General features: G+C 48.8%; 1 protein-coding gene across 6 annotated transcripts in view; it reads right to left on the bottom strand.

Annotated features, from left to right (window-relative positions):
- Positions 1-7,124: 7,124 nt before the first annotated feature.
- Positions 7,125-13,385, bottom strand: part of SALL2 (spalt like transcription factor 2) — an 802,697-nt gene continuing 796,436 nt past the window's right edge. For 4 of the 6 annotated variants that reach the window (XM_079912229.1, XM_079912230.1, XM_079912228.1 and 1 more), the window contains one exon: positions 7,125-10,712. In XM_079912229.1, the coding sequence (XP_079768355.1) occupies positions 7,771-10,599 (2,829 nt within the window). In that variant the 5' untranslated portion in view covers positions 10,600-10,712 and the 3' untranslated portion in view covers positions 7,125-7,770. Of the gene's footprint in view, positions 10,713-11,101; positions 11,289-13,385 lie in introns of those variants that run through there. The other 2 variants (XM_079912227.1, XM_079912226.1) reach the window with 2 other exon arrangements.

Here is a 13,385-nt window from a genome sequence, read left to right as displayed (position 1 = left end):
CATGCATGCATGCATAAATACATACATACATACATACATACATACTCAGAAGGAGGCACTAGGGGGCTCCTGAGGTTCTGGTTGAGCTGTGTTTCTTATTCTGAGAGCTGGTTGTATGAATACGTTGTTTGTGAAAATTAACTGAGCCAAACATTTTGGTATGTGCACTTCTCTGTGTAGTAAACTTAAAAATTTCGTTTTTTTAATGAGGTTCTCTGAATGGAAGCATTTGAGAACCACTGATTTATCAAGCCTACGGAACGCCAAACACTGCCAGAAAGAACAGCTTAAGAAGGCACGGCCCCTGCTTTCAGAGCTTCTGGTATGGTAAAGGAGCTATGACCCAGTTTATTGATACTGAACCATCTTTACAGACTAAGGCAGCACCGAGCGTAGACTTAAAAAACAAACGTGATTGTAAAGAAGGGAGGACTCCAAGCCCAGATGACACTTTGGCAAGGAGGTGACATCAAAGTTCAGGCTTGGAGGGACAGCTAGTACTTCAGTAGGTGAAGCTATAGGAAAGAATTCCAGGCTAAGAACATGATAAAAGCAAAGGTCTAGGCTAGATGTACAAAAGCATGATGCGTGCCGTGCTGACCCAGATTAATTTTGCTAGAACACAGAGAATTATTTTTGGGAATTTGGGAGAATATTTGTTTCCATATTTGAGGCCAAATTGCAAAAGGTACATGTTACCTGAGTAACGAGCTTGCAATTTATTCAGCATACAACAGGGTACATTTTAAGTTTTGTGAATAGGGAATATTTTAGGGAATCTGGTGTTCTGGTTGAATTGAGATGGGGAGAAAAGTTTAGAGATAGGGAAAATAATTAGTAGCCTATTGTAACTGTTTGATGATAGGACCTTTAAGTCAGAAGCTATCTATGTATAGTAATGGAAAGGAAGGGGTGAATATGAAGGGAGACTACTGAGAAGAAAGATGTATGTGTTTTGGAATGTGGCAGTTTCATTAATTTATTCAGAAAATATTTGAGTGACTACTATGGGCTAGGTACTGTGGAGATTTAGTAGTGATCAAAATATCCATTTCCATATCATTTTCTGAATTTAAATTTACCTAGTAGATAATTTACATTGTCTTTTTTTATTTATTTTACTTTAATTTTATTTTTGGCTGCATTGGGTCTTTCGTTGCTGTGCGCAGTCTTTCTCTAGTTGAGGCGAGCGGGGGCTACTCTTCGTTGCAGTGCACAGGCTTCTTATTGCGGTGGCTTACCTTGTTGCAGAGCACAGGCACGTGGGCTTCAGTGGTTATGGCACACGGACTCAGTAGTTGTGGCACACGGGCTCAGTAGTTGTGGCTCGCAGGCTTAACTGCTCTGCAGCATGTGGGATCTTCCCGGACCAGGGCTCGAACCCGTGTCCTCTGCATTGGCAGGCAGATTCTTAACCACTGAGCCACCAGGGAGGCCGCCCTACATTGTCTTTTGAGATGTGTACCTTTATATATGAGCATTGAGATAGAGGACACAGAAATGAATATGGGCTCATATGAGCATATCTGGACATTTAATTCTCAGGATTATACTTAATTAGAAGGAAAAAATTCCATCTTGCTCAGCTGAAATACTCTTGGCAAAGTTGGCTGATGTGAGATCATAAAAGACTACTTCCAAGGGCCTGCTCTACCTAAGGTTTTTTTTTTTTTTTTTTTTTTTGGCAGCAACCTGCGGCACATGGAACTTACCTGACCAGGGATTGAACCCACATCCCTTGCAGTGGAAGGCAGAGTCTTAACCACCAGACTGCCAAGGAAGACCCTACTTAACAGGTTTTGCTTCCTTTAATAACCTGGGTCTAACAACTACCCTCAAGAGAGTTGACAAGGGATGCTTTGCACTTTCATTTGGGATATATTCTGTGTGGCCCTATGTTTAGACACATGTATTATTACTGAAGTAAGATAATCCCATTATTGCTCTATTAGAGAACTGTTAGAGTTAACTGTTCACAAATCTGAATCCCTCACTTGCTGTAAGATCACTATTTCTTTCAAGGTCCTTAACACATAGAAATGAAATACATAGAAATTATATAGCAGTAAAATTAAATAGTCTTGGGAGAGAAAGACAGTACTGGATATAGCTTTGTAGAAGATGAAGGGGGTTGATTCATCTTAAAGACAGATTTCCACAGGTCAACCCTTAAATTCATAAGCATTTTCGTCTAGGAAAGGAAGAATTTTTCTAGTGGAAGAGATTCAGTCTCTGGTAGAATTCGAGGTACCTAAGACCTGGATTGCCTCCTCTCATCTACAGAGGAAGCCAAAGAAGGAGTACAGGTACTCCTTAAAGTCAGCCAAGTTAAGGCCAGCTCCCAGAAGTCTTTGCTTTCATATTCACTTTGGATAAATTATTACAGTAGTAAATTAGGCAAATTTTAGGAGCACAGGAGGGCCACTTAGCATGATCTGCTTATAGAGGGATTTTTTTCTAGACTCCTCAGGACCAGTTTTCAGCTCATAAGAAAGCCACTGCTTTCTTGTGTGCCTACTCTTAGCCAGTCTGTATACAACCCTGAGCAGTACAGGAAGGAGGAAGGAATCTCACCCAGACCTCTTCTAGTCAAAAGAGTGTAAGCCTAGTTGTGAGTAGATGAGTGCTGCATGCACTACATTTCTGAACTTTTCCTCCTATCTGCTGTGGTAGACTTTCCAGAGTTAGCCACAACAATAATGGCTCCCATCCCACATGCCCTTACGCAGTGTGTCTTTGCCACTCTTCCCGATAAGAGGTAAAGCTTGTTTCCCCTCCTCTTGAATCTGAACTGGTTTTCTGACTAGCTTTGGCCAAGAGAAAGTGGCAGAAGTGATATTCTTTGAGTTTCAGAGTCTAGGCCTTAGGAGGCCTTGAAGCTTCTGCTTTTGTCGTCTTGGAGGCCTAGGCCTTCATGGAAGTCCAGTTATCCTAATAGCTAGACCATTTGAAGAGAGAGTGAGGGAGAGGGAAAGGGAGAAGGAGAGGGAGAAAAAAGGAGTGAGAAAGAGACAGAGAGAGAGAGAAATCCTAGAGATTGAAAGATATCAAAAAGATTTCCTGGAGAATGAAAAATTCTAAGAAAAGAGACTGCAGTATTCCAGCCATTCAACTGAGGGGCCAGAGGTGAGTGAGGCCATCTTGGATCCTCCAGCCCGAATTGAAGCTGCTGAGTGAGCTCAGCCCTCACCACATGGAACATAGACAAGTCATCCTAGCTGAGGCCTGTTGGGACAACCCATGGACTCACAAGCAAATACATAATTATTGTTTAAGACACTAAGTTTTGGATGGTTTGTTACACAGCAATGGGTTACTGAAACATCCACAGTATTGACCAAATACTGCACTTTGTAACTGGTTCTTTGGTCAAAATTCTTTTTTCTTCACTTTTGTCCTTACTCATTTTTTAAAATTATATGATCAAAAGCAAAGTGTCCAATGGGATTAGTAAATCTGTTGTTAAATTAAACATTAGAAAAGACAAGGAAATGTAAAGGGAAGTCAAAGTTGGGTCTAATGGAGAAACGCTCATGTGAGTTAAGTTTGTTTTGGGGATCAGGAGACGGATGTTCCTTGATTTACTGAGAAGTTCCAGGGACGGTATCCAGAGTCCCAGAAATCTGTGAGAGATGAAAATGTGCCAATAGAATTGAAACCTTTTTTTGGGGTGACACAGGTTGAAATCTGGGAGAAGCAGATGCTGAGAGAGTCAGGAGTCCAAAAGTTTTATTGGGAAGTAACACTTGTAAAAAGAAAAAGGGAAGAAAATGGGATTGGGCAGGGAGAGCTGTCCAAAGCTGTCAGTGATGCAGACATGACAGCCTCTGCCAGACCACTGGAAAGTTCCATAGCAAGAATCGTTCATTAGTCCCATGTTCCCTGGGAATGGCTAAGCCCTGTACCACCCACCACCTTGCTTAGCCTTTGGCCAGGGGTTTGGAGAACAGTAGGACAGCTAGAGGCTGTCAGCTAACCAGGTTTCTTGCAGCTAGGTAGCCAGTTCTTTCTTAAAGGGACATCTCTGAAGTAGCACACCTCTGTATCTGCCAAAGGGGACTTGACGTACCTTATGTAGGTTTTTATATGGTAACTGCATTGGTCCTTAGGTTGTCATATGGATTCAGTTAATATATTTCAGCATGGTTATTAGGAAAACTGAATGTAAGAGAAATGTACGTCCCCGCCCCCTTCTCTCTCTTCGTAACATGAGTTAGTTATTTCCCTTTCTGGAATCCCACAGGCCACTGTGTCTATCACAGTATTTACTACCATGATATAAAAATCCGTTTTCATTTTTCTTCTTCCTTGACTGAGCCCCCTTAGGGGCAGAAGTTTGTTTACCTTTGTATCTACCCAACACTTGGTCTCTGAAACAAATCCTCAAAAATTAACTGAATGAATGAGTGAGGAAGCTGTCTCTTGCTTCTTGTACTAGTGATTTTTTATCCATCTAGTTTGAACTGAATCCACTATGTATATTTCAGGTAAAGCGTTTCGCAAGCTGCATTTCTTGACATATTCATTTCAGCAGGTTAGAGTTAATTCACCTTCCAAAAGGATGATCAAATGAGAAGTGCTTGAGAGTAAGAAATGGTGGGGTTGAGGGTGGGGATTGGAGGGGACTGCAAGAAGGAAGAAACTGAAGGCTCTAAGAGAGAAATAAACTAAAGGTGAAGAGAGAAAAGTAAAAGTTGTAGGTCAATGAAAGAATAAAAAGCAGGAGAGGAAAAAGAAGAATGAAAAGGAGACAGAAGGGAAAATAAAGTAGAGCTATGAAGGAGTGGGGTGGGGAGTCCAGCTCAGTGCTGACCTGCCTAAGGAAGCACCCATTAGCAGAAGCCTCACTGACAGCTGTTACCATAATGGGAACTGGCATCTAAAGAGAGGGCAAGTCTAGTTTAATTAGTTAAATGGCATTATCTATGTCCAGTGGGGGTAGGGGAGGTAAAGGGAATAGAAGGATTGGTGACCTACCTCCTTCCATAGGCTGAAAAGAAAAACAGATTTATAAAGCTCTGGTAAGGAATTAAAGAGACAGGAGCTGTTTCTTCTCCAGCCGGCTTCACAAGATTGCCATGTCCTATTCACTTGTACCTTTAAAGCGGGACGGGTTTAAAGTTGCCTCCAGGAGGCAACTAGAATCAAACCTCTGTTCTTTACCTTGAATCGAGCCAGTAGGTTTACTCACCTTTCCCTTCAGTCTTCCAGCCAGCCTCACCACTTCAGGAGTCTTTAGTATGTAACAGAAAGCAAGCACCATTCCTGACCACTGGTGGTTAGCACTGAGACTGGGATTCTGCCGAGCTGGGTTCTTAATGCAGTTCTGCCACTGATTGGCTGAATGTCTTTAGGCAAATCATTTTACCAGTCCCATCCCTTTAGCATGTGGTTTCAGTGATATAATCTTACAAACGAAAAAAAAAAAAAAATTCCGGAGAATGTTCTCTTTAGGAAAGCAAGGTCTTAAGAGTCAAATCTGAACCTTACCATGTTGTGGAGAGACAAAACAAAACAAAACAAAAATATATATATGCTTCATTTCATTCTCCCACCCCCAATGCACTTCCTCTGCTAAGAATTCTCCTTTATATTACCTTGTTGGTAGAAATTACTAGGGTTGATTTTTTTTTTCCTGTTTATAACATCAGACCTCAAGTATCATAAAGATGAATTCATCTTGGTTCTGCAGATTAACTGATGTCAGCTAGGCTGGCCTACAGGTCAGGATAGATAGATAAAGAAACAGCTTTCAACCTCCAAACAAAACAAAACAAGTAAAATAAAATACAAAAGCCTGGTGGTGGAAGGTTCTAGGCAAAGAGAAAACCTGGACAGTGGCTATAAACAGTGAGCAAATCCCCTACCTTTTGAGAACACAAACACCATTTCTACAAGGAAATTACATTCACTGGAGGTTGTTTTAGGACAAGGCTGAGCAAATTAAATATTTCAACACCATATGTTCAGCTTTGGCAGGAGACGTAGGTGGGAAGGGAATCTCAATGTTAGGGAATGCTCATATCACACCCCAGCTGGCTGTTGAAATGAAATAAGGAGAAACACACAAATATTTGGTTAAGACACCTTTAATGAAAAGGGAAAGACACTAACATCTCCGTTGTCTGCTCTTCACATTTTACTATGTTAGGAAACTGGAGCCTACACCTTTGGAGGAGGAGCCATCACTCAAGTCAGTCAATAGCAGAACCCTCACTCCCTCCTCCTCAGAACTCCGGTTCCAAATGAGCCTATGTTAAAAGTAAATACTACATCTCATTACAAAATGGAGAGGCAGGGAGGACAGCACCTAGGGCTCATCTCCCAAAGTCTGGGACTCTAAGAACCAGACAGTGGCAAAGACCTAAGCCCCGGTCCGTGGACAAGCAAAATGGGAAGGAAGTGGACCTTGAAAGAGGAAGATGAGGAAAATACAAGGGGCCAGGGAATAGCGGAGGGAGTTATCTAAAACTAGAAGCACACTAGTGCTAGGAAATCCCCCATGATCCATGGTGCATTGCTGCACACTAAAGTCACCATTAGTTCAAAAGAACATTCATGAGACCCATCAACCCATCCAATTAAGAGTTTGAGGTCCCCTCCCTTATATCACACCCCTTTCTTAATCACATAGGTTCTCAGCAAGCCCTATGCTTTAGTAACACTCCTAAACGCTCCATTATTCCTTCAGCTAACCCTCATCAACAATGCTTGTTAAAGATACGAACTTCACCTTTCCTTCCCCAAAATATCCATCCCATGGGAGACCTCTCAGCAAGAAATCCACTTGTTTCCTAACTCAGAGGCAAGGATGAAAGATACGACAAGCTCAAAATATCTTGGCATATTAACCAGCCAACACCTTTGACTTAACGTGAGGAAGGCACATTAGTGCCTTACTACTGGGAAGAGTGTCCTATGCCCTTCGTTTCTCCCTACACCCTGGGGCGGAGCCACCAGATACTGATATTGTTGCATCTTCATTGTCGGCACCTTCTGGAGCAGGGGGAAGGAGAAGAAATGTACAGTTTGCTACTTCTCTTCTATGATGGGCTTTCTCAGGCACTGTCTTGGATGCCAGAGGCCAAAAGAAAAGGAGGGGGGAATCTCTTTTCCTTGGCTTCTCTGGATCCCATTGCTGGAGGCAACTTCTCAGCCACAGTTCCTGGGCCAAACAGCACTGGTGGTGTGGGGCCTGAAGGGGTAGTGGAGATGGAGATGGAGCTGGAACTCTGGGGCCTGGTGGGCAGGTCACTTGACAGTAAAGCCGTGTCCTGGTTTCAGCAAGACAGGGAGCCCACCCTCACCAGCTGGGCAGGAATGCCCTGGGACAAGAAGTCCTGCAGGTTGACCTGGTCACCAGAGAGGAGTGGCCCTAGGCCCTCCAGGGACAGCTGCTGGCCCCTTCGGGCTGGGCTATAATTCCAAATGTGGGTGCTCAGATGCACCTGCCAAAGGGAAAGGGAGAGGAGAGGGTAGAAGGTTCATTCCCAGGGAGGGTGGAGAGGGTTCTTCTTGGGAATGTGAAAGCTGTAGAGAATCTATTTTCCTCAGGTACAATGAATGAAGAGGAAAGAAAAGTTTCTCAGGGGGCCACCCCCCTGTAAGCACAAGGATTTCAAAGCTCAGGGATTAGAGAAAAGCCACTAGGGACACATCATATAAGAACTCAGAGAAATAGACAAGGGCTCACAGATCTTGGAGGTCCTTATACAGAGCTCTCAGTTTCTGCCCCCGGGGTCAAGGGGCAGCAGGTTCAGAAAAACAGGCTCATGGGATCGTGGGGTCATCTTTTCGGGGAAAGGGGGAGAGCCCTGGGGAAGTGATGGAGGATGAGCAGCCAGGGACCAAGGAAAGAGCAGCAATATTCTGAGGGCCGTGGGGGGCAAAGGGCTGTACCTGGTGGTGAGCCAGCAGCATATGCTTCTTGAGGGTAGCCCGTTCGAGAAAGCCCTGCCTGCAGAAAACACAAGTGAAGAGCGGCCCCTCCTTGGGGTGGGTCTTCTGATGCTCCTCCAGAGCTGCCTGGGTGGGAAAGGTCTGGCCACACACCTCACAGGCCTTTCTGCTACTGCTCTCTCCGGGCTCCTTTCTCATCGCTTCCTGCAGGCTCAGCTCCTCCACCAAGGTGGGGCTGCTGCCTTCCCCTTCTAGGGCCAACGCTGACACTGGGCTGGCGCTCCTCTCCGGTTTGCCCCCCTCTTCTGTGCCTCCTGCAACATCACTGCCGCCCTGCTCCACTGGCTGCGTTCGATCCAGGCTGTCAGGCGGCGGCGGCGGCGGCAGAGAAGGCTGTTGAATCGTTTTCTCATTACTGTCCATCTCCTTCCCAGCTGTGGCCACTGCCACCACAGTTCCCACTTCCTCCTCTGCCCCTGAGGCCTCTTCTGAATCACCACGCACGGATATCGCCTTCTCACCTCCACTCTCGGAGCCTCTCCCTGCCAGGGAATCTTCATCAGTCACGTCTTCCTCTTCTTCGTCGTCCTCTTCTTCCTCTTCGGACAACTCCTCTTCTGGGGATGGCTGCTGGGATGGCTGCTGGGGGAAGCTCCCCGCCCCTGAGACCGCAGACTGCTCAGGGCCGTTCTCCTGGGCAGTTCCCCCACCTTCAGGGAGCGTGGTACCACCGTTGGGGATCTGGCCCCCCAGGTGCATCCGAACATGCTGCTGCAGAGTAACAGCATTGGTGAACTTCTTCTGGCAAATGGGGCAGGAGTTCTGGGCCCGGGCAGCTGGACTAGCCTTGTGGCCCACGAAATGTGCACGCAGGTTGCCCCGGGTAGAGAAAGCTCTGCCACACACTTTGCATTTAAAGGGCCGCTCACCTCCATGTTGGCCGTAATGCAGGCGCAGCGCTCGAGGACAGCTCAGCACCCGAAGGCAAATGACACACTGGTTAGGTCCCGATGAGGCTGAGGATGAAGTTGCAGGGGCAGAGGTTGTGGAGGCTCCCGAAGCAGTAGAGGCCACTGCCACGGCTCCTTGACGGTCAATCTTCTCTACCAGTTGCTGCAGCTTGGAGGTCTCAGACGGTGAAGCCCCCAAGGGCTCTAGCACATAAGGAAAGGGGAAGCTACCAGTGGACTTAAAGTGGTTGGTAAGCAGGGCCCAGCTGGGTAGCGAAGTCACCAGCTTACTTAGCTGCATGCGGGTTGCTGTGCCACTTTCTGCCACCCCGGCGATGGCTGAGCCCTCGCTCCCGGGTGGGGTGTTTTCATCAGCTTTACTCTTTGGCTCTACCGCTTTCATGAGCACGAACTTATTGAAAGCAGGGAGCGCAGGAGCCGTGGCTGTGCCTGCCCCGGTGGAGAGCAGCGTCAGGCTCTCTGTGGCACTGAGTGCCGTGGTGGAGGCCACCAGAGGCTTGCGTTCCACACCACCACCTGGCATGGCCGCCTCCTCCTCGGCCTTCTCTGGTGGCACGGACATACCATAGGGCAGGCCGCTGCTGGTGATGACGTAGTCCAGATGCTCTGGTACCGGGTGAGGGTTCATCTGCACGTGCGGGTACTTCTCCCGATGCCGGTGGAAATGCACTTTGAGGTTGCCACGCGTAGTAAAGCGGTTGCCACAGACATTACACTTATAGGGCCTCTCACCTGTGTGGGAACGCAGGTGGATCTGCAGGGCACTGTCACTGCCAAATACTTTGGCACAGAAGCGGCATTTGTGCCGTCCACCAGGCTTCTCCAAGGGACCCATCAATTCCCCATAGCCCAGCTCACCACCTCCATTCTTTGGCTTCAGGAGCCCTGGGGAGGCAGTAGCCTCGAGGCCCCGGGCTGCCCCAAGACACTGTGCTGCCAGTAGTCCCGTGGTGCCTGGGAATGCCAGATGAGGCGAGGCAATCAGCTGATCTGTGCTGCCTGACAGGGCCGGGGAGGGGGCAGGGGTGGGTTTGTGGCTTCGCCCGACCCCTCCGGCAGCAAAAGGGTGCTGTGACCCCAGGGGATGATAAAGGTGGAAGAAAGCCTGCTTGGGTGTTTCCGCCCCTGAGGAAGAGGAGGTGGAGGAAGGCGCCAGTGTCTTGCCAGTTTGGACAGGCTTGATGGGGCTGAAGAGGGGGAGCAAAGGCTTGGTGGAGGAGACGGCGGCTGTCCCAGGTAACTCGGACGGGCTGGAAGGGGTGCCCACTGTCTGGCCTAAGGAGCCAAGCAGCAGCACCTGCCGGCAGATTTGCTCAGTCATCTGCATCTGATGGATCTGCCGCTGCTGCAGTACCCGGAGCTCTTCCAAGATCAGAGGGATGTTCAAGTGGCCGCTGCCTACACCTGGGGGCGGAGGAGGAGGTGGAGGGGGTGGTGGTGCAGGAGTGGATTCTGGAGGTAATGGAGTTGCTCCTAGCTTTGGGCTGGCCAAGATCAGGCCCCCACCTCCCCCAGCTGCTGTACCTGTGGCAGCTACGAGAAAGTGCCCCGAAGACTCCTCTCCTCTCCGCTCTGGGCCCCAGGTGGGATCTGTAGGTACAGAGGACCCGGAATCCGACGGGTTGCTCTGCTCGGCCTCCATGACCTGGGGACTGCTGTGGCCCTCAGGCCGGGGTTCAGAAGAGGTCGAAGAGTTGTTGGGGTTCTCCTGGCCCCCAATTATCACCATTACAGGGGGGTCAGGAGAACATGCATTCTGGTGGGCGAGGAATTCAGCTGGGTCAGTGAATTGTGCGCAGCACTTGGCACAGACTTGGGGGTGGTCCTCCTCGCTAGCATCACCTGGGAAGAAGACAAGGAAAGAGCGTGGGTGGTGCGGTTCGGATGGGTATGCAGAGGCTGTAATTAACAACGAGCCCAGTAACCGCTAGTGGGGGTGGGGAGATGAGCTCACCATCCGGCTGGCCGTGCAGGAGGCTAGAGCTCAGTGCTGTCCCGCCTGGACAGGAGACTCGCCAGCACTGGGGGCCAGGAGGGAGGGGAAGCGGGCATGCACAAGCTACTCCCCCCCTCCACCACCCCCCCCGGGCCACTGGCGGGCGCAAGGACTGGGTGTGAGTACCGGGTCCTGTGCAGAGAATCGTGCCTTCTATCTCGTCCACCGAAAGTCCTCTCCCCGCCCCCCGCGTCCCCTCCACCCCTACCCCTGCCCGGGCCGGGCCCTACCGCACCTCCAAGCTCCGCCGGCTCCCCGCAGGGCCCCCCGAGACGAGAGCTCCTCCCGGCTTCGTGCGCCATGGTTGTGTGGGAGGTGGAGGGCCAGGTGGAGTGGGAGACAATGGGTATCCGGATTGGGGGAGGCGGCACTGGCCGCCGGGGCTGCGGCAGCTTCTGCACCCAGCGGCCCAGACTGCGGAGATGGAGATCGGCGGCGGGGGCAGGGAGCGGCGGAGGAGGGGGAGGGGAGCGAGGAGTCGCGGAGGAGGGGAGGAGCTGGAACGAGAAAGCTGGGAGAGGGGAGATGGGGGAGGAGCTGCTGGGGAGGGAGGGGAGCGAGCCCAGAGCCCAGAGCCCGGGAGGGTTTCCGGAGGCTCAGTGACAGGTGCTGTGGGGCATGGCGGGGGTCCACCTTTCCTTACCCTCTGCCAGCTCCCCCCATCTCCGGATGTCCTTGCCCAGACCTGCCCCCTCTCCCCCCCCAATCCCCCAGCAAGCTCAAGGGGGCACAGTAGGAAACACAGCCTTGCTCAACAGAGCAAAGCGACAGGCTTCTCTTATTTTCCTTTGGATAAAGGATCCGCTGAGCCTGGAAAACGTGGGCTCCAGAGAGGGTGGTCTGAGGGCCAGAGCGGGAGGGGGAATCCCAGCACACCTACCCCTTACCTACACACACATAATCTGGTGCCCCCAAGATACCCCAAGTTTTGTCCTGTTTTCCTGACCTCCATTCCCACCCTACCCCCACCCCATCCACAAAAGAAGTTTCTCAGGGTGGGAGGCCTCGAGGTAGAATTTCCAAGGAAGTCGTTTCAGGACTCCTCTCTGCGTAACACTAAGCCCCTTTACTCCCCGCCCCTCCTCCCCCAGAATAATAGCTGAATGCGAGTTACTCCACAGGTCACCCAGCCCACACCTAATTTAGAGAGTTCATGCTTATTTAAGGGGCCATCTCCTATTTAGTACCCTCTTCTCTACCCTTCTTCTTCCGTTGTCTTTCTCTGCCAACACAGCCACTACTGAGGACAGCTGGGTTTGGGGAGATGCTAGCCTGCAGAGGCCTACCTAGCTCTAACCTGGGGGGAGGGGAGCTTCTTCTGAAACAATGGGGAAAATGCAGTAGGAGGGAGTTACCAAGCAGCCTCTCAGTGCCTAAAGCCCCTTTTAGCCCCAACCTGGCTTGAATGCCTAGGAATGACTTAACACCTGCTCACCAGCACAGAGGTGGCCTCCTATTCAGGGAGAGGATAAGTAGGGATAAGATGCCTCCTGGACCAGGTACTCTGCATTCCCTTTCTACCTTGAAATGAGTCTTAATGGGTTTCCCACTTCCTTAAAAGAGCTTATCTTACTTACAGGAAATGACCACAAGTCCTTAGTTTTGTGGTTTGCCAAAGGCATCAGTAAATCCACATTGTTCTAATCCCAGTTCCAATCTTGTCTGGCTGATAAATTGAGGCGTGGTGGTCAGTCACACCATGCTATGCCCCCATTTCCTTTTTTGTAAAGTGGTAATGTTGTAGCTGTGCTATCTTCATCAGAGAAATATTGTGGGGATAAAATAATATGTATAAAATAATAACAACATGTATATATGAGACTTTAAACTTTGGGAGGAGTCCCAAATATTATGAATTAGAGAATTTATATTGTCAGTGGCAAAACAATCAAAATAAAATACATATATATTAAAATTAGATCTGTTTTCATGTTGCCTATTAATTTCTTATTTATTTATTTATTTATGGCCAAGCCGCACAGCTTGCACAGGACCTTAGTTCCCCGAATCCAGGCCCTCAGCAGTGTAAGCCTGGAATCCTAACCACTGGACCGCCAGGGAATTAGCAATCTTATTAATTTCTGAGGCTGATATAATTGGCATATATCAAGGGTAGGAAGTCTTTTTTGGGGGGAGCTGAAACAATGTAATATTAGTAACGTCCACTTTCATTGAAAACATTGTACTGAATTATGTTTTGAAACTTCAGATAATCACAAGGGCCTTAACTTGTGGACAATGGCTCTGAAACAGATGAGCTACATGCTTCCAGGCCTGACCCTGACAATGAGGGAGAGGGGGTTCTATTTCAATATGGCAAGTCACAGGTTAATGCAATGTTGTCTATTTTTACAGATAAGAAAATGGAAGCTTGGAGAGGTTAAGTGACTCTTCCAAGTTCACACAGTAATTCAGTGAAGCAAGCATTCAGACTTTTGACTCCTGTCCAGTGCTTTCCCAAGCACATCAACATTGTGTGGCTTCCCTAAGCTAGAGAAAGGGCCCTGTGTAGCTTCTAC

This window comes from Stenella coeruleoalba (assembly GCF_951394435.1).
Source record: "Stenella coeruleoalba genome assembly, chromosome: 2".
NCBI classification, from domain to species: Eukaryota; Metazoa; Chordata; class Mammalia; order Artiodactyla; family Delphinidae; genus Stenella; species Stenella coeruleoalba.
The sequence above is the reverse complement of the archived record's forward strand: the minus strand, read 5'-3'. Positions and strand labels throughout refer to the sequence as shown.